Source organism: Nerophis lumbriciformis, linkage group LG20 (assembly GCF_033978685.3).
Source record: "Nerophis lumbriciformis linkage group LG20, RoL_Nlum_v2.1, whole genome shotgun sequence".
Taxonomy (NCBI): Eukaryota; Metazoa; Chordata; class Actinopteri; order Syngnathiformes; family Syngnathidae; genus Nerophis; species Nerophis lumbriciformis.
Window position 1 is genome coordinate 33,384,737 of NC_084567.2, and position 22,424 is coordinate 33,407,160.

The window sequence follows — 22,424 nt, forward strand, 5'->3', positions numbered from 1 at the left end:
AATACGGTATATGCATATTAGAGATGCGCGGTTTGCGGACACAACCGCGGATTATCCGCGGGTCGGGCGGTTGAAATAAAAAAAAATTAGATTTTATCCGCGGGTCGGGTCGGGCGGTTGAAATAAAAAAAAAATTAGATTTTAAATAGATTCAGGCGGGTGGCAGTTAAACCAATTCGGAAATATATATACATAGTTAAATGTTGTTACCCACATACGAAAAACGAGCAGGCACCTGCTGCATATACCACAACAGAAGAAGAAAAAAAAAAGAGATGGCAACGCCGGCAGCAAACGTGGTACGCGACAAACTAAAAAAGGGAATACTAGAGACCAGGGGAAAAAAAGGCCAGAAAAGTTCAGCGTGGACTCGTTTTTATGAGGTTGTAAATCAGGATGATAGTAATGCTGGCTACGTGATTTGCAAGAGCTGCGACGCTGTTTATGTCTACGACAGTCACAAAACCGGGACATCTAACATGGTGCATCACATTTGTGCAAAACCCCGAATCTCCACAAACACCCTGAGCATGAGCAGTTTCGTCCGCCGTGATCCCAGAAGAGTGCCACAGGATGTTAAAACAAGATAGAACGCAGCTGCCTGCAGCAGTTTGAGTGGCGCGAGTGCGCTTGGAGGTGCGCTCAGCGCGGCTCCCAGATGATTGCGCACTAGTGTGCGTCTGGGCCGTGACAGCGTGGCACGCATTGAATGTCTCTGCATTGGATCAGTCTCCTTTCTTTAACAGGCAAAAGCTTTATAACCTCACTAATGCCTTGCATCGTCTATATTAGATATATAACAACGGGCGGGTGCGGTTTTGATTAAATGTTAGTTCAGGTGGATGCGGATGGTTGACGACTTTTGTGATGCGGTTGCGGATGAAATAATTGCCTATCCGCGCATCTCTAATGCATATACATATACTGTACTGTAGGCCCCTACATAATGTATCTTCCAAACTGTGATTTCATTGTACCAGAACCCTAAGGAAACGCCACCCAGTCACCAAAAACAAGGCAATGCAGTGTGTTGTAGCTGCCAACCAAGTCCTGCCACTGTTCATACTACTCAAGTTTCTCTACACAGAGGCATTACTGGGACAATTAGTTACAAGTTGCCCTCGGGATAGTTGTTCATCATTACAGACAACTGTGTTATTTCAGAAGAAACTGTAACCGCTGATTGTTTTTATGTTTAATAGCTTGAGGGTTATATTTATTTTGTCATTTGAATGTGATACACAATTCTACAACAATTACATCTCAAAGAACTAATTTTTTTTTCTTGGATTCAGAATAGTATTGTGGTCGAACAGGTGAGTATAGGTCCTTTTACCGTGTGAATGTCAATTCTGTCAAACTTTCCATTGATGAACAATATATGTATATATTTCCTTTTCGGAAATATATTCAAACGGTAGAGGTAAGTTTATTCTGTGTCTTTTATAAAAGCATTTGAATGTAAGTTATTTTCTTTGATTGAGCATCCATATCAAACAGACACATTTTACATCCAACTGTTGATATATGCTCTTCAGAAACCATATATTTGAACAATATATGTGAATGAGTAAGGTGCTTGGTTTATGTTTAGTATCATCAATGCGCCCTTCATGTAAAGATGGATTTGTGTTTGTAAACGGACACGGGTATGGGCTATTGCTTTTACTCCGATTGTCACAGCACATTGAGTCCTTGAAAGTCTTCAAGCAATGCTCTGTGGTTTTTATGTACTTTGGTTCAAATACATTCCAACATGGGTATTCAAGATTAGACCATTTCCATTGTCAAGTGCTATCAACAACGCAATGTTACACCGTTTGTTTGTCATGTTTCATAAAAAAAACACTGATACTTTGGTTCTGGAAAATAATAACTGAAGTCTCACCAAGGCATTGCTAACGATGTCAGTTACCCTCCCAGTCATGTTAACGCTGTGTTCTAATTCAAGAATTGTATACTTGGTCTGTGTGTGTGCCTGCATATGAGAACCACACTACTGTCATGTAAAAATTAGAATGCAGCTAGTTTTTTTGGATTATGTTTAGTATTTCTAACACCTGGTTTATTTTTGACACTGATGACAATGCATGAACCTTGTAAATAATGTTTTCCTCTGATTCTCAGTAGAAATAGTCAATTTTACCCCAATATGACCGCAGTGAGGTTCTGTATATGAATGTGCAGGTTTGACTTATATACTGTGTACAAAACCCGTTTCCATATAAGTTAGGAAATTGTGTTAGATGTAAATATAAACGGAATACAATGATTTGCAAATCCTTTTCAACCCATATTCTATTCAATGCACTACAAAGACAAGATATTTGATGTTCAAACTCATAAACTTTATTTATTTTTTGCAAATAATAATTAACGTACAATTTCATGGCTGCAACACGTGCCAAAGTAGTTGGGAAAGGGCATGTTCACCACTGTTACATGGCCTTTCCTTTTAACAACACTCAGTAAACGTTTGGGAACTGAGGAGACACATTTTTGAAGCTTCTCAGGTGGAATTCTTTCCCATTCTTGCTTGATGTACAGCTTAAGTTGTTCAACAGTCCGGGGGTCTCCGTTGTGGTATTTTAGGCTTCATAATGCGCCACACATTTTCAATGGGAGACAGGTCTGGACTACAGGTAGGCCAGTTTAGTACCTGCACTCTTTTACTATGAAGCCACGTTGATGTAACACGTGGCTTGGCATTGTCTTGCTGAAATAAGCAGGGGCGTCCATGGTAACGTTGCTTGGATGGCAACATATGTTGCTCCAAAACCTGTATGTACCTTTCAACATTAATGGCCCCTTTACAGATGTGTAAGTTACCCATGTCTTGGGCACTAATACACCCCCATACCATCACAGATGCTGGCTTTTCAACTTTGCGCCTATAACAATCCGGATGGTTCTTTTCCTCTTTGGTCCGGAGGACACGACGTCCACAGTTTCCAAAAACAATTTGAAATGTGGACTCGTCAGACCACAGAACACTTTTCCACTTTGTATCAGTCCATCTTAGATGAGCTCAGGCTCAGCGAAGCCGACGGCGTTTTTGGGTGTTGTTGATAAACGGTGTTCGCCTTGCATAGGAGAGTTTTAACTTGCACTTACAGATGTAGCGACCAACTGTAGTTACTGACAGTAGGTTTCTGAAGTGTTCCTGAGCCCATGTGGTGATATCCTTTACACACTGATGTCGCTTGTTGATGCAGTACAGCCTGAGGGATCGAAGGTCACGGGCTTAGCTGCTTAGGTGTAGTGATTTCTCCAGATTCTCTGAACCCTTTGATGATATTACGCACCGTAGATGGTGAAATCCCTAAATTCCTTGCAATAGCTGGTTGAGAAAGGTTTTTCTTAAACTGTTCAACAATTTGCTCACGCATTTGTTGACAAAGTGGTGACCCTCGCCCCATCCTTGTTTGTGAATGACTGAGCATTTCATGGAATCTACTTTTATACCCAATCATGGCACCCACCTGTTCCCAATTTGCCTGTTCACCTGTGGGATGTTCCAAATAAGTGTTTGATGAGCATTCCTCAACCTTATCAGTATTTATTGCCACCTTTCCCAACTTCTTTGTCATGTGTTGCTGGCATCAAATTCTAAAGTTAATGATTATTTGCAAAAAAAAAAAAAAAAAAGTTTATCAGTTTGAACATCAAATATGTTGTCTTTGTAGCATATTCAACTGAATATGGGTTGAAAATGATTTGCAAATCATTGTATTCCGTTTATATTTACATCTAACACAATTTCCCAACTCATATGGAAACGGGGTTTGTATATGTTTATATATATATATATATTTTTTTTTTTCTAACCAGTCCTCTCCTTGCTGTCTCTTCTGTCACCTGTGTGTGTTTGCAGGTTGGAGCCAGCTGGCAGCAATGCACTGTGTTATGCTCCCTGACCTTCTGGGCCTAGATAAGTTCCGACCCCCTTTACTAGAGATGCTGGCAAGGAGATGGCAGGACCGTTGTCTGGAGGTAAAAATGACTGCAGTTGTATACAACAATCAACCATTTACTACAACTGTTTTTAATGCATACTTGAAAACCTTTGCACTTACTGAATCCACCTTCCTCTTTTAGGTACGGGAAGCATCCCAAGCTTTACTGTTGGCTGAGTTGAGAAGGATCGGTCAATCGGGGCGTAAGGACACTATTGATATGTGGGCTCCTTATCTTCCTCAATATGTGGACACAGTCAGCTCCCGTAAGTAGTCAAGGATTATGTTGCCACATATAATTTTGGCTTGTCTCAGAATAAAACCTGTTCCCTTGAACGCCCAACACTTTGAAGAGAACACAGTGTAAAATGATCAGAGAAGCCAGATTTAGTCACATACATAAAATCTTGTAGTTAATTTGGATAGAGGGACATTACCCTAAAAGCTAATAAGTAGCATACAGTGCACCTCTATAGATCAATACACTCAATTCAGGGATGCATGGTCAATCTCAATGTTTTTTCTCAAAGGAAATACAAAAACTGTTAGATGTTTGAATATTCTTTAAGGGGACTGCACTTTTTTTGGAATGTTCTCTATTGTTCACAATCGTAAAAGACATGACGACAGATGGATTTAAAAAAAAACAAAAAAACATTCTAAATATTAAATAAACATAAATAAAAGTGCCAATGGGAGCTCTACAATCCCGCCCATAAAATCTGATAACCAATCAAAAAGCGCCAACAATACTCAATTTACATTTTGTGACTTAAATATTAACCAAGTATTGGTGATATTGTTATACAAACTATAGCGATGACGTAATCTCTTCCGTTTTTCCCTATGTTTACATCATCAAGTGGTCTGCTGTTTCCTCGCTTCCCTGCTCCCTGTAAGTTTATTGTAGATCATAAATGATCAATCAATCAATCAATCAATGTTTATTTATATAGCCCTACATCACAAGTGTCTCAAAGGGCTGCACAAGCCACAACGACATCCTCGGTACAAAGCCCACATAAGGGCAAGGAAAAACTCACCCCAGTGGGACGTCGATGTGAATGACTATGAGAAACCTTGGAGAGGACCGCATATGTGGGTAACCCTCCTCCCCTCTAGGGGAGACCGAATGCAATGGATGTCGAGTGGGTCTGACATAATATTGTGAGAGTCCAGTCCATAGTGGGGCCAGCAGGACACCATCCCGAGCGGAGACGGGTCAGCAGCGCAGAGATGTTCCCAGCCGATGCACAGGCGAGCGGTCCACCCCGGGTCCCGACTCTGGACAGCCAGCACTTCATCCATGGCCACCGGACCTGTGCCCCCCCTCCTCCACAAGGAAGAGGGGAGCAGAGGAGAAAAGAAAAGAAACGGCAGATCAACTCGTCTAAAAGGGGGGTCTATTTAAAGGCTAGAGTATACAAATGAGTTTTAAGATGGGACTTAAATGCTTCTACTGAAAATGATGCCTCTCACCTGGAAAGTATATGGTTGATACTATAATCCAACAAGTTGGGACACTTTCACAGCCATTTAGGACCTGGTCTTGCTAGAACGACACGAAAAGCCCTTGTTCCCCCTGCCTTCCCAACCCGTTTCTTCGCAAGGATTATGAGCCCTTTTTAATCTAAATAGGAATATATGAACATCCTAGCAGTTGGCATCCTGATGACAGCAGACCTTGCACAGTAAGTGATGTTTTATTATGTTTGTTGGCGCTCATAAAGTCTGCAGCGAGCTGAAATCAGTGATAAAGACAAAAAGAACGCAAATGTCGTGATGCGTTTTTGAAATTAATGCGCTGAGTATGCCTAAGATGATCAAAATACGTAAATATTAAATGTTATTATAAATGTGCCTGTTACTACATTACATATATACCGTATTTCCCGGACCATAGGGTGCACTGGATTATAAGGCGCACTGTCGATGAATGGTCTATTTTCGATCTTTTTTCATATATAAAGCGCGCTGGATTATAGGGCGCATTAAAGGAGTCATATAATTATTTTTTTTCTGAATGGAAAACACTTCCTTGTGGTCTACACATACTTGCCAACCCTCCCGGATTTTCCGGGAGACTCCCGAAATTTAGCGCCTCTCCCGAAAACCTCCCGGGACAAATTTTCTCCCGAAATTCAGGCGGACTCTGGTCCATGCGGACCTGAGTCCGCTAACCCACAATACAAACAGCGTACCTGCCCAATCACGTTATAACTGTAGAATGATGGAGGGCGAGTTCTTGGTTTCTTATGTGGGTTTATTGTTAGGCAGTTTCATTAACGTCCTCCCAGCGCTGCAACAACACACAACAACAGCAGTCACGTTTTTGTCTACCGTAAAGCAGTTCGTATGCCGTAAACAGCAATGTTGTGACACTCTTAAACAGGACAATACTGCCATCTAGTGCATTTGATGAAAGCACTTCTGTGCGTGCCACACAGCAATGCATCATCAGAGAGGGTGTTCAGCATGGTTCGAAAAATAGTGACAGAGAATAGAACAAGGATGGACAATTCAACCCTTAACTCAACAATGAGTAGATGAGTGTTATATGTATGTGTATGTGCAAATAAATGAACACTGAAATTCAAGTATTTATTTTATATATATATATATATGAAATACTTGACTTAGTATTTTGTCAAGTATTTCTTATATATATATATATATATATATATATATATATATATATGTCTTAATAAGGTTATCCAAAAAATAGTGCTCGATACCGTAGTAGAGCGCAATATATGTATGTGTGGGAAAAAAATCACAAGACTATTTCATCTCTACAGGCCTGTTTCATGAGGGGGGGTACCCTCAATCGTCAGGAGATTTGTATTTGTGTGAAATACTTGACTTGGTGAATTCTAGCTGTAATTATACTCCTCCCCTCTTAACCACGGCCCCAACCACGCCCATAACATCCCCCCCCCAGCCCTTCACCTCCCGAAATCGGAGGTCTCAAGGTTGGCAAATATGGGTCTACATAACATGTAATGGTGGTTCTTTGGTCAAAATGTTGCATAGATTATGTTTTACAGATCATCTTCAAGTCACTTTCTAACAGTCTCTTCCGGATGCGCCGTTTTGTGGGCGGTCTTATTTGCGTGGCTCACCTTCGATAGCGTCTTCTCCCCGTCATCTTTGTCGTAGCGGTGTAGCGTGCAAGGATGTGAATGGAAGAAGTGTCAAAAGATGGAGCTAACTGTTTTAATGACATTCAGACTTTAATTCAATCAATAACGAAGCAGCATCTCCTCATCCGGAAACAACAACAAGACCGGAAATGTGTCCCGTAAAAAAACGTCCGACCGGAACTCTCTAATAACTAAAGTTCCTTGGGTGAATAATGTAAACTCACTACACCGGTATGTTTTAGCGCTTTCATGGCGAGTTTACTGACAGATATAAGTAAGAACTTTACACTACTTTATATGAGAAATGGCAACAGCAAAGGATGAATGTCCCATAACTTGTGATTAAGGGCTATATGAATAAACTTTGATTGATGGAACAAGAAGATAGAGAAAAAGAAGAACCTTATCGACTACAAAAGTGGACGAGCACAATTTTTCAGGTTTTATGCAGATCCCAAAAACAGGTACCAGAAGGTAAGAAAAGTTGGTTTTGCATAGTATCGCGAAACAAAACGCCAGATAATGTCTTACCTTATACACACACAATAATAATACTCGTATGTTTAATGCGCCGACAATCCATCAAGCGGTGCGACTTCATAGCTTACCAAAGTCGTACTAAAACATTTTGATAGATTTTTGAGCTCCATGTGTAATGTTCTATATTTTCAATGGAACATATAAAATGTTGGTTGTTTACTTGAGTCGTATTGGAGTCTACACGTATCTCTTATGTGTGACTGCCATCTACTGGTCACACTTATCATTACACCATGTACCAAATAAAAGTACTTCGAGAAAAAAGGATTTTAAGTGCGCCTTGTAGTCCGGAAAATACGGTACTTACATTATGTATATAAAACCCTAATGGAGTTGTTTGAATGTTTTTAGGGGCTCTATAGGCAGAATTGAACAGCTCCCTTGTAAGCTGACTTTTGATCAAATGTATTTGATATTAAAAATTCATTAAAAAATAAATAAATCCGTTGTCATGTCTTTTATGATTGGGAAGGATAGGCAAAATTTCAAAAAAAGTGCAGTTCCCCTTTAATGCTCATACATTTATAACAAAAAATAGGTATCCACTGTCAATAAGTAACCAAAATACAGTAATCCACTCTTAACATGACGACCTCACAAATTCAAATGCTTTGCAGATGCCGATGTGTTCTTCTATTTCGTTCTTATGTTGTTTATTTTATTAACACCCAATGCTTTTTTTCCCCCCTGGTTAATTGTTGCATGCTTGGTTGATCAGTTGTTTAGCATCGTAGACTTTTACTAATCACTGCCTCAGTTTGCCTAAAGCACGTTTTGTTATGCATCTTTGTGTTTCTTCCCTTTCTGTCTTTTGAACATTTCTGTATGCTTTATATCCCAATCTGTTCTATAGTTAGACCTTATGATGAGAAGAAATGTTCATCTCTGTCCTATTTGACTAGAAACTGCCTTCTAAAATGTCATGTGTCTCTATGTGTGGATCTGTGTTCAAGACTTGCCTTGTAGTTGCTGAGGATGCTGGGGGAGGTTCTCAGGGGAACAGTTGTCATGGAAATGGGTACCAGTCAGTGTTGTGTTACCACAGCAGTACCGCAGGCAGGGGAGGTAGGGAAGTGATGGACGGGTGACCCCAGGGGAAGAGGGAGGACATATGGGGGAGGGAACGCTGAGGGTTAGATAGAGTGAGGTCAGAGGGTCATTGAATTTGATCTGTACACAGCACAACAGGATTGAAACAGACGAAAAGATGGGTTCTTGTCCTGGAAATCCTGGATTATCATTGGAAATAACGTGTTTAAATCTCTGGAGATGCGATTTGAACGTAAACCTGTGCAAGCAGGTGTCTGCTGTTAACCTCCAGATATTGTCTTTCTCAACCCCTGTTGATCCTATGAAGTAGAGTTTGTCTGATTTATGTTCTGTAAATCATCCTGGTCCTCTTGAAAAGCAGTTTTGTTTGATTCAGAGCTTTTGATTTCCAGCACGCTTTATTAGCCTTGAACCTAAACATTTTCCCCAGAGGGCCCCATACAGAAAAAAATGAAGAATATACAGGTAAAAGCCAGTAAATTAGAATATTTTGAAAAACTTGATTTATTTCAGTAATTGCATTCAAAAAGTGTAACTTGTACATTATATTTATTCATTGCACACAGACTGATGCATTCAAATGTTTATTTCATTTAATTTTGATGATTTGAAGTGGCAACAAATGAAAATCCAAAATTCCGTGTGTCACAAAATTAGAATATTACTTAAGGCTAATACAAAAAAGGGATTTTTAGAAATGTTGGCCAACTGAAAAGTATGAAAATGAAAAATATGAGCATGTACAATACTCAATACTTGGTTGGAGCTCCTTTTGCCTCAATTACTGCGTTAATGCGGCGTGGCATGGAGTCGATGAGTTTCTGGCACTGCTCAGGTGTTATGAGAGCCCAGGTTGCTCTGATAGTGGCCTTCAACTCTTCTGCGTTTTTGGGTCTGGCATTCTGCATCTTCCTTTTCACAATACCCCACAGATTTTCTATGGGGCTAAGGTCAGGGGAGTTGGCGGGCCAATTTAGAACAGAAATACCATGGTCCGTAAACCAGGCACGGGTAGATTTTGCGCTGTGTGCAGGCGCCAAGTCCTGTTGGAACTTGAAATCTCCATCTCCATAGAGCAGGTCAGCAGCAGGAAGCATGAAGTGCTCTAAAACTTGCTGATAGACGGCTGCGTTGACCCTGGATCTCAGGAAACAGAGTGGACCGACACCAGCAGATGACATGGCACCCCAAACCATCACTGATGGTGGAAACTTTACACTAGACTTCAGGCAACGTGGATCCTGTGCCTCTCCTGTCTTCCTCCAGACTCTGGGACCTCGATTTCCAAAGGAAATGCAAAATTTGCATGGTTGGGTGATGGTTTGGGGTGCCATGTCATCTGCTGGTGTCGGTCCACTCTGTTTCTTGAGATCCAGGGTCAACGCAGCCGTCTACCAGCAAGTTTTAGAGCACTTCATGCTTCCTGCTGCTGACCTGCTCTATGGAGATGGAGATTTCAAGTTCCAACAGGACTTGGCGCCTGCACACAGCGCAAAATCTATCCGTGCCTGGTTTACGGACCATGGTATTTCTGTTCTAAATTGGCCCGCCAACTCCCCTGACCTTAGCCCCATAGAAAATCTGTGGGGTATTGTGAAAAGGAAGATGCAGAATGCCAGACCCAAAAACGCAGAAGAGTTGAAGGCCACTATCAGAGCAACCTGGGCTCTCATAACACCTGAGCAGTGCCAGAAACTCATCGACTCCATGCCACGCCGCATTAACGCAGTAATTGAGGCAAAAGGAGCTCCAACCAAGTATTGAGTATTGTACATGCTCATATTTTTCATTTTCATACTTTTCAGTTGGCCAACATTTCTAAAAATCCCTTTTTTGTATTAGCCTTAAGTAATATTCTAATTTTGTGACACACGGAATTTTGGATTTTCATTTGTTGCCACTTCAAATCATCAAAATTAAATGAAATAAACATTTGAATGCATCAGTCTGTGTGCAATGAATAAATATAATGTACAAGTTACACCTTTTGAATGCAATTACTGAAATAAATCAAGTTTTTCAAAATATTCTAATTTACTGGCTTTTACCTGTATATAACTAGAGATGTCCGATAATATCGGGCTGCCGATATTATCGGCCGATAAATGCTTTAAAATGTAATATCGGAAATTATCGGTATCTGTTTCAAAAAGTAAAATTTATGACTTTTTAAAACGCTGCTGTACGGAGTGGTACACGGACGTAGGGAATTCTTCCCCGCCTTCCTGTGCACCATTGCTGGGTGTGTTTTGGACATTGTTTTGGAGATTTTTTGGACAAACAAGTAAAACACTCTAACATAAAATCTGCTTAGTGAGAAGAATTATCTTATCAGACAGAAAATAAGCAATTATCACCCTTATTTGAGATATTTAATCTTACTTAGATTTCAGTTTTTGCAGTGTGATTCTGATTTTTAAATAGAAGCAGGCAGCAGCTCAAACATTCGTATTTTTTCTGTAACACCCAGGTAGAAATGTCATCAGCCAGCTTGAAAAATGCCTCATCGATAAGCTGCGTGAAGGAGCCCAGAATTGATGTTATTTAAATGATCGTAATATTCCTCACAAGGAAACCTTGCAATCCATAAACTGCTATAAAATTGTAAAAAACAAAAAACAAAAAACAAAAAACGTTACTAGACGGTGAGTAATTATGATGTACAGAAATCCCATATTTTTACCTGTTTTCCCATAGGATTGAACACTTTCGAAATAGCCCTGTGATGAGGTGGCGACTTGTCCAGGGTGTACCACGCCTTCCGCCCGAATGCAGCTGAGATAGGCTCCAGCACCCCCTGCGACCCCAAAAGGGACAAGCGGTAGAAAATGGAACGGATGGATGGATGGAAATGCAAATGTTTTTGCTCCTCCGATTCACAGCATTAGACACACGTAATAACGTTGTTTGTGAAATCCCCTCATGTTTTTGATGCTAAATTAAAGGCCTACTGAAATGAATTTTTTTTTATTTAAACGGGGATAGCAGATCCATTCTATGTGTCATACTTGATCATTTCGCGATATTGCCATATTTTTGCTGAAAGGATTAAGTAGAGAACATTGACGATAAAGTTCGCAACTTTTGGTCGCTGATAAAAAAAAAGAAGCCTTGCCTGTACCGGAAGTAGCGTGATGTCACAAGTTGAACGTCTCCTCACATTTCCCCATTGTTTACACCAGCAGCGAGAGCGATTCGGACCGAGAAAGCGACGATCACCCCATTAATTTGAGCGAGGATGAAAGATTCGTGGATGAAAAACGTGAGACTGAAGGACTAGAGTGCAGTGCAGGACGCATCTTTTTTCGCTCTGACCGTAACTTAGGTACAAGGGCTCATTGGATTCCACACTCTCTCCTTTTTCTATTGTGGATCACGGATTTGTATTTTAAACCACCTCGGATACTATATCCTCTTGAAAATGAGAGTCGAGAACGCGAAATGGACATTCACAGTGACTTTTATCTCCACGACAATACATCGGTGAAGCACTTTAGCTACTGAGCTAACGTGATAGCATCGTGCTTAAATGCAGGTAGAAACAAAAGAAATAAGCCCCTGACTGGAAGGATAGACAGAATATCAACAATACTACCAAACTCTGGACCTGTAACCACAGGGTAAATGCTGTACCGCCTGACGAAGCCTAGCAATGCTGTTGCTAACGACGCCATTGAAGCTAACTTAGCTACGGGACCTCGATAGAGCTATGCTAATAACATTAGCTCTCCACCTACGCCAGCTCTCATCTGCTCATCAACACCGAAGCTCACCTGCGTTCCAGCGATCGACGGCGCGACGAAGGACTTCATCCGATCATCGATGCGGTCGGCGGCTAGCGTCGGATAGCGCGTCTGCTATCCAAGTCAAAGTCATCCTGGTTGTGTTGCTGCAGCCAGACGCTAATACACCGATCGCACCTACAGCTTTCTTCTTTGCTGTCTCCATTGTTCATTAAACAAATTGCAAAAGATTCACCAACACAGATGTCCAGAATACTGTGGAATTTAGCGATGAAAAAAGACGATTTAAACTGGCGACCGACCTATTCCAAAATGTCTGATTCAACTATTGACGTCACGCGCATACGTCATCACACCTAGACGTTTTCAACCGGAAGTTTCCCGGGAAATTTAAAATTGCACTTTATAAGTTAACCCGGCCGTATTGGCATGTGTTGCAATGTTAAGATTTCATCATTGATATATAAACTATCGGACTGCGTGGTCGGTAGTAGTGGGTTTCAGTAGGCCTTTAAATACAACATTAGTGCCTCATAAAACATTATGTCCAACGTTTCCTAAAAAGCAATGTTAAAAAGAACACATTAAAGCTTTGTCCGGCTGTTTATCAATCAATCGATCAGTCAATCAGAGTTTATTTATATAGCCCTAAATCACAAGTGTCTGAAAGGGCTGCACAAGCCACAACGACATCCTCTGTTCAGATCCCACATCAGGGCAAGGAAAAACTCAACCCAGTGGGATGACAATGAGAAACCTTGGAGGGGACCGTCGATGTGGGGACCCCCCACCCCCCTGGGCGACCGGTGCAATGGACGTCGAGTGGATCTAGTTAATAGTGTGAGAGTCCAGTCCATAGTGAATTTAGTTAATAGTGCGAGAGTCCAGTCCATACTGGATCTAACATAATAGTGTGAGAGTCCATTCCATAGTGGATCTAGTTAATAGTGTGAGAGTCCAGTCCATAGTGAATTTAGTTAATAGTGCGAGAGTCCAGTCCATACTGGATCTAACATAATAGTGTGAGAGTCCAGTCCATAGTGGATCTAGTTAATAGTGTGAGAGTCCAGTCCATAGTGAATCTAGTTAATAGTGTGAGAGTCCAGTCCATACTGGATCTAACATAATAGTGTGAGAGTCCAGTCCATAGTGGATCTAACATAATAGTGTGAGAGTCCAGTCCATAGTGGATCTAACATAATAGTGAGAGTTCAGTCCATAGTGGATCTAACATAATAGTGTGAGTCCAGTCCATAGTGGATCTAACATAATAGTGTGAGTCCAGTCCATAGTGGATCTAACATAATAGTGTGAGAGTCCAGTCCATAGTGGATCTAGTTAATAGTGTGAGAGTCCAGTCCATAGTGAATTTAGTTAATAGTGCGAGAGTCCAGTCCATACTGGATCTAACATAATAGTGTGAGAGTCCATTCCATAGTGGATCTAGTTAATAGTGTGAGAGTCCAGTCCATAGTGAATCTAGTTAATAGTGTGAGAGTCCAGTCCATACTGGATCTAACATAATAGTGTGAGAGTCCAGTCCATAGTGGATCTAACATAATAGTGTGAGAGTCCAGTCCATAGTGGATCTAACATAATAGTGAGAGTTCAGTCCATAGTGGATCTAACATAATAGTGTGAGTCCAGTCCATAGTGGATCTAACATAATAGTGTGAGTCCAGTCCATAGTGGATCTAACATAATAGTGTGAGTCCAGTCCATAGTGGATATAACATAATAGTGGGTGAGTCCAGTCAATAGTGGATCTAACATAATAGTGAGAGTGCAGTCCATAGTGGATCTAACATAATAGTGAGAGTCCAGTCCATAGTGGATCTAACATAATAGTGAGAGTGCAGTTCATAGTGGATCTAACATAATAGTGAGAGTCCAGTCCATAGTGGATCTAACATAATAGTGAGAGTGCAGTCCATAGTGGATCTAACATAATAGTGGGAGTCCAGTCCATAGTGGAACTAACATAATAGTGAGAGTGCAGTCCATAGTGGATCTAACATAATAGTGAGAGTCCAGTCCATAGTGGATCTAACATAATAGTGAGAGTCCAGTCCATAGTGGATCTAACATAATAGTGAGTCCAGTCCATAGTGGATATAACTCAATAGTGGGAGAGTCCAGTCCATAGTGGATCTAACATAATAGTGAGAGTCCAGTCCATAGTGGATCTAACATAATAGTGAGAGTCCAGTCCATAGTGGATCTAACATAATAGTGAGAGTGCAGTCCATAGTGGATCCAACATAATAGTGAGAGTCCAGTCCATAGTGGATCTAACATAATAGTGAGAATCCGGTCCATAGAGGATCTAACATAATAGTGAGAGTCCAGTCCATAGTGGATTTAACATAATAGTGAGAGTCCAGTCCATAGTGGACCTAACATAATAGTGAGAGTCCAGTCCATAGTGGACCTAACATAATAGTGAGAGTCCAGTCCATAGTGGATCTAACATAATAGTGAGAGTCCAGTCCATAGTGGGGCCAGCAGGAGATCATCTTGAGTGGAGACAAGTCAGCAGCGCAGACACGTCCCCAACTGATGCACAGATGAGTGGTCCACGCCGGGTCCCGACTTTGAACAGCTAGCGCATCATCTGTGGTCACCTACAGTTGTGCTCATAAGTTTACATACCCTGGGAGAATTTATGAATTCTTGGCCATTCTTCAGAGAATATGAATGATAACACAAAAAACTTTCTTCCACTCATGCTTAATGGTTGTGTGAAGCTATTTATTGGCAAACAACTGTGTTTACTCTTTTTAAATCAAAATGACAAAAGAAAGTACCCAAATGACCCTGATCAAAAGTTTACATACCCCAGTGATTTTGATCTGATAACATGCACAAACGTTGACACAAACCGGTTTGAATGGCTAATCTTCACCTGTGACATGTTTGTTTGTAATTAATGTGTGTGTATAAATTCTCCCAGGGTATGTAAACTTATGAGCACAACTGTAATAACCTCTCCACGCAGGAGAGGGGGGGGCAGAGCAGAAAAGAAACGGCAGATCAACTGGTCTAAAAGTGGGGTCTATTTAAAGGCTAGTGTATATAAATGAGTTTTAAGATGGGACTTAAATGCTTCAACTGAGGTAGCATCTCTTAACTGTTACCGGGAGGGCATTCCAGAGTACTGGAGCCCGAATAGAAAATGCTCTATAGCCCGCAGACTTTTTGGGGGGAGCTGGGAATCCCTAAAAAGTTGGAGTTCTTTACTGACATAAACTATAAATATTCAACCCTTGTGTAGTGTTCAGGTCTGTGGGACCCATTTCATTTTTTTTTTAAAGAAAAATGATACAATTAATTAATTTTTCAAACTGAGACTCACTGACTTTGGCTCATTTTCTTTGAAGAACATATATCAAAATACATATTTAATGACCACACACCATACGCCCATGCTACACATTTCTATTACATATACAAACCCCGTTTCCATATGAGTTGGGAAATTGTGTTAGATGTAAATATAAACGGAATACAAAGATTTGCAAATCATTTTCAACCCATATTCAATTGAATGCACTACAAAGACAACATATTTGATGTTCAAACTCATAAACTTTTCTTTTTTTTTGCAAATAATAATTAACTTAGAATTTCATGGCTGCAACACGTGCCAAAGTAGTTTGGAAAGGGAATGTTCACCACTGTGTTACATCACCTTTCCTTTTAACAACACTCAGTAAACGTTTGGGAACTGAGGAGACACATTTTTTAAGCTTCTCAGGTGGAATTCTTTCCCATTCTTGCTTGATGTACAGCTTAAGTTGTTCAACAGTCCGGGGGTCTCCATTGTGGTATTTTAGGCTTCATAATGCGCCACACATTTTCAATGGGAGACAGGTCTGGACTACAGGCAGGCCAGTCTAGTACCCGCACTCTTTTACTATGAAGCCACGTTGATGTAACATGTGGCTTGGCATTGTCTTGCTGAAATAAGCAGGGGCGTCCATGGTAACGTTGCTCGGATGGCAACATATGTTGCTCCAAAACCTGTATGTACCTTTCAGCATTAATGGCCCCTTCACAGATGTGTAAGTTACCCATGTCTTTGGCACTAATACACCCTCATACCATCATAGATGCTGGCTTTTCAACTTTGCGCCTATAACAATCCGGATGGTTCTTTTCCTCTTTAGTCCAGAGGACACGACGTCCACAGTTTCCAAAAACAATTTGAAATGTGGACTCGTCAGACCACAGAACACTTTTCCACTTTGCATCAGTCCATCTTAGATGAGCTCAGGCCCAGCGAAGCCGACAGCGTTTCTGGGTGTTGTTGATAAACGGTTTTCGCCTTGCATAGGAGAGTTTTAACTTGCAGTTACATATGTAGCGACCAACTGTAGTTACTGACAGTGGGTTTCTGAAGTGTTCCTGAGCCCATGTGGTGATATCCTTTACACACTGATGTCGCTTGTTGATGCAGTACAGCCTGAGGGATCGAAGGTCACGGGCTTAGCTGCTTACGTGCAGTGATTTCTCCAGATTCTCTGAACCCTTTGATGATATTACGGACCATCGATGGTGAAATCCCTAAATTCCTTGCAATAGCTGGTTGAGAAAGGTTTTTCTTAAACTGTTCAACAATTTGCTCACGCATTTGTTGACAAAGTGGTGACCCTCGCCCCATCCTTGTTTGTGAATGACTGAGCATTTCATGGAATCTGCTTTTATACCCAATCACGGCACCCACCTGTTCCCAATTAGCCTGTTCACCTGTGGGATGTTCCAAATAAGTGTTTGATGAACATTCCTCAACTTTATCAGTATTTATTGCCACCTTTCCCAACTTCTTTGTCACGTGTTGCTGGCATCAATTTCTAAAGTTAATGATTATTTGCAAAAAAAAAAAATGTTTATCAGTTTGAACATCAAATATGTTGTCTTTGTAGCATATTCAACTGAATATGGGATGAAAATGATTTGCAAATCATTGTATTCCGTTTATATTTACATCTAACACAATTTCCCAACTCATATGGAAACGGGGTTTGTAAGATGTCCGGGTCCACTGGACCCGGCTAATAGAAGTGTGGAAATTGATGTTCTGTGTACCACACACACACACACACACACACACACACACACACACACACACACACACACACACACACACACACACACAGAGCAGGCCTAGACAGGAGGAGGACAGAGTGTAGGTACACAGAACATCAGAGGGTCAAATGTGCGAGAAAATGAGAGCAGACATAGTTGACAAACAATGTTGCAACCCTGTGTGGGAACCGCAGGTGCAGAAACACAAAAGAAGAATCCCTGTGGGATGCAGAAACTGGCAGAGAAATTTTCCGTGCAACGTTCATATTGTTGTTACTCAGCCAGCGTTTGTGGGTCTGATGGACCCGTTGCATTTTGTGGCTTTTAATGCCTCACAATCAAACACTTTAATGTTAAAATACTGAACAGATGTTTACCTTATCCCAATAAACATCTGTTCAGTATTTTAACATAAAAGTGTTTGATTGTGAGGCATTAAAAGCCACAAAATGCAACGGGTCCATGAGGCCCACAAACGCTGGCTGAGTAACAACAATATGAAGATTACACAAGGGTTAAATAGCTTTTACTGCAAATGAAAATTGGCTCAAAATATCGGTTATTGGCTCCCACTCATCCATCCATTTTCTACCGCTTGTCCCTTACGGGGTGGCCCTTTGACTACTAAAATATCGGTGAATAAAACATATCGGCCGATCTCTAATCTATCTAGCCGATATTTTACCAGCTCGGTGGAACAGCTGTAGCCGCCAACCCCTGCCTGGGCGGACATGCTACACAGTACAACAATAATAGTCGGTTGTGAAGCTTAAATCTTTGGGGCGGAGGGAGAGCGAGTAATGGAAGCCCAGGAGAGAGTGCATAAGGCGGGGCAGGGGGGGAACGAGTTAACCTCAAATAACCACCGATATTCCCACACACTTGATTAGGCAAAATCACCAGCAATTGTCACACCCGTGAGCACACACAATTTCCCCTTTTAAATGCACGCGTTGCAGCTGTTTCTTTGATCACTGAACAGCAATCACCATTCCCGTTTTCCTCTTTGTCTGCACAGTTCTTCCCCGGTTTTTTACTCTCCTTCTTTCCACTGCATTCTATAAAAAAATATGGAGGGTGTCTCAAATTCTAAAATGGTGACAAAACTAATAAATATGACCACTAAATGAATGCACTTATAAACCGAGATCGTCCACTTTATTTTTACTCAAAAAGGAAGTATGTGTTTTAAATCGAGGAAGGGAGAGCACCAGATGCAATGGAGGAGGAGGGAAAGGTCCAAGGGGTTAACAAGGCATGCTGGGAGCTATGTGTCATGGCTGACATGACAAGCTTGACCTTGGAGCAGGGTAGAATACCTTCTTCTCCCTCTTCCCTGCCATCCATCCTAACCCCCTCAAACCCTGTCATCCCCTTCTGCTGTGCACCTTTCTATTGCTTCCCCCCCCCCTGCAACTACTTCATTTTGCAGGTGGCTGAGTTATACATAATAGGCCTGATTGGCTTGTTTTGTCCCGATACCAATATTTTGGTACCGGTACCAAAAGTATTTCGGTACTTTTCTAAATAAAGGGGACCACAAAAAATGTCATTATTGGCTTTATTTTAACAAATTAATCTTGCGGTACATTAAACATATGTTTCTTATTGTAATTTTGTCTTTAAATAAAATAGTGAACATACAAGACAACTTGTCTTTTAGTAGTAAGTAAGCAAACAAGGACTCCTAATTAGTCTGCTGACATATGCAGTAACATATTGTGTCATTTATCATTCTATTATTTTGTCAACATTATTAAGGACAAGTGGTAGAAAAATAATTATTAATCTACTTGTTCATTTACTGTTAATATCTGGTTATTTTCTGTTTTAACACGTTCTATCTACACTTCTGTTAAAATGTAATAATCACTCATTCTTCTGTTTGATACTTTACATTAGTTTTGGATGATACCACAAATCAGGAGCTCAGTGATTTCCAGTGTGGAACTGTCATAGGATGCCACCTGTGCAACAAATCCAGTCGTGCAATTTACTCGCTCCTAAATATTCCAAAGTCAACTGTCGGCTTTTTATAAGAAAATGGAAGGGTTTGGGAACAACAGCAACTCAGCCATGAAGTGGTAGGCCACGTAAACTGACAGAGAGGGGTCAGCGGATGCTGAAGTGCATAGTGCAATAAGGTCGCCGACTTTCTGCATAGTCAGTTGCTACAGAGCTCCAAACCTCATGTGACCTTCCAATTAGCCCACGCACAGTACGCAGAGAGCTTCATGGAATGGGTTTCCAAGGCCGACCAGCTGTATCTAAGCCATACATCACCAAGTCCAATGCAAAGCGTGGGATGCAGTGGTGTAAAGCACGTCGCCACTGGACTCTAGAGAAGTGGAGACGCGTTCTCTGGAGTGATGAATCACGCTTTGCCATCTGGCAATCTGATGGACCAGTCTGTTTTTGGAGGTTGCCAGGAGAACGGTACATTTCGGACTGCATTGTGCCCAGTGTGAAATTTGTTGGAGGAGGAATTATGGTGTGGGGTTGGTTTTTCAGGAGTTGGGCTTGGCCCCTTAGTTCTAGTGAAAAGAACTTTGAATGCTCCAGGATACCAAAACATTTTTGAACAATTCCATGCTCCCAATTTTGTGGGAACAGTTTGGAGCGGGCCCCTTCCTCCTCCAACATGACTGTGCACCAGTGCACAAAGCAAGGTCCATAAAGATATGGATGACAGAGTCTGGTGTGGATGAACTTGACTGGCCTGTACAGAGTCCTGACCTGAACCTGATGAATTAGAACGGAGACTGAGAGTCAGGCCTTCTCCACCAACATCAGTGTGTGACATCACCAACGCACTTTTGGAAGAATGGTGGAAAATTCCTATAAACACACTCTGCAACCTTGTGGACAGCCTTCCCAGAAGAGTTGAAGCTTTAATAGCTGCAAAAGGTGGACCGACATAATATTGAACCCTATGGGTTAGGAATAGACTTAGACTTCCTTTTTATTGTCATTCAAATTTGAACTTTACAGTACAGATGAGAACAAAATTTCGTTACATTAGCTCATGGTAGTGCAGGATAAAAAAGCAATAAGTTGCATATATAAATAAATAAATAGGTTGCTGTACAGATAAATATATTGCACTTTTCCATATGCATCCACGTTTATGGATGTATGTTTTATTGTCTTTTTTATTCCAGTTAATCCATTTTGGGGGGAGTTCAGGGGATAATGGGATGGCACTTCCAGTTCCAGTTCCTGACCCAAGTGGAGGAGTTCAAGTACCTCGGAGTCTTGTTCACGAGTGAGGGAAGAGTGGATCGTGAGATCGACAGGCGGATCGGTGCGGCATCTTCAGTAATGCGGACGCTGTATCGATCCGTTGTGGTGAAGAAGGAGCTGAGCCGGAAGGCAAAGCTCTCAATTTACCGGTCGATCTACGTTCCCATCCTCACCTATGGTCATGAGCTTTGGGTTATGACCGAAAGGACAAGATCACGGGTACAAGCGGCCGAAATGAGTTTCCTCCGCCGGGTGGCAGGGCTCTCCCTTAGAGATAGGGTGAGAAGCTCTGTCATCCGGGGGGAGCTCAAAGTAAAGCCGCTGCTCCTCCACATCGAGAGGAGCCAGATGAGGTGGTTCGGGCATCTGGTCAGGATGCCACCCGATCGCCTCCCTCGGGAGGTGTTTAGGGCACGTCCGACCGGTAGGAGGCCACGGGGAAGACCCAGGACACGCTGGGAAGACTATGTCTCCCGGCTGGCCTGGGAACGCCTCGGGATCCCCCGGGAAGAGCTGGACGAAGTGGCTGGGGAGAGGGAAGTCTGGGCTTCCCTGCTTAGGCTGCTGCCCCCGCGACCCGACCTCGGATAAGCGGAAGAAGATGGATGGATGGATGGATGGACTTCCAGTTCATATGTGAGCATACTTGCCAACCCTCCCGGATTTTCCGGGAGACTCCCGAAATTCAGCGACTCTCCCGAAAACCTCCCGGGACAAATTATCTCCCGAAATTCAGGCGGACTCAGGTCCATGCGGACTTGAGTCCACTTTCCCACAAAATAAACGGTGTGCCTGCCTAATGACGTTAAAACAGTAGAATGATCGAGGGCGAGTTCTTAGTTCCTTATGTGGGTTTATTGTTAGGCAGTTTCATTAACGTCCTCCCAGCGCGGCAACAACACACAACAACAGCAGTCATGTTTTGGTCTGCCGTAAAGCAGTTCGTCTGCGGTAAACAGCAATGTTGTGACACTCTTAAACAGGACAATACTGCCATCTAGTGCATTTGATGAAAGCACTTTTGTGCGTGCCACACAGCAATGCATCATCAGAGAGGACGTTCAGCATGGTTAGAAAAATAGTGACAGAGAATAGAACAAGGATGGACAATTCAACCCTTTACTCAACAAGTGTATGTGTAAATAAATGAACACTGAAATTCAAGTATTTCTTTTATATATATATATATATATACACAATAAAAGAAATATATATTTATAGCTAGAATTCACTGAAAGTCAAGTATTTCTTATATATATATATATATATATATATATATATATATATATATATATATATATATGAAATACTTGACTTGGTGAATTCTAGCTGTAAATATACTCCTCCCCTCTTAGCCACGCCCCCAACCACGCCCCCCCACCTCCCGAAATCGGAGGTCTCAAGGTTGTCAAGTATGTATGTGAGTCAAGGCAGGTGGCCAATTACTTTTGGCAATATAGTGTATTTCCTTATTTATTTTTCATAAGAGAAACCCTATTCTGAGTGAGTTGTTTACGTGTGTGCATGCACCATGTGTTTCATGTCTGCAAAGATCATTTGCTCTAATTGAATTTGGAGAGGGAGCCTCGTTAATGCAAAACATTGCTCTGCCTTCATATTCATCACACTGAAGCAATTGCTTTTTAATTAGGTTCAAATTA

At 41.5% G+C, this 22,424-nt stretch overlaps 1 protein-coding gene across 2 annotated transcripts in view; it reads left to right on the top strand.

Moving 5' to 3' along the window:
• The window catches only part of wdr7 (WD repeat domain 7), a 244,008-nt gene that overhangs the window by 99,349 nt on the left and 122,235 nt on the right, over positions 1-22,424 (top strand). For both annotated transcript variants that reach the window (XM_061980833.2, XM_061980834.2), the window contains exons 20-21: positions 3,875-3,993; positions 4,099-4,222. In XM_061980833.2, the coding sequence (XP_061836817.2) occupies positions 3,875-3,993; positions 4,099-4,222 (243 nt within the window). The remainder of the gene's footprint in view (positions 1-3,874; positions 3,994-4,098; positions 4,223-22,424) is intronic.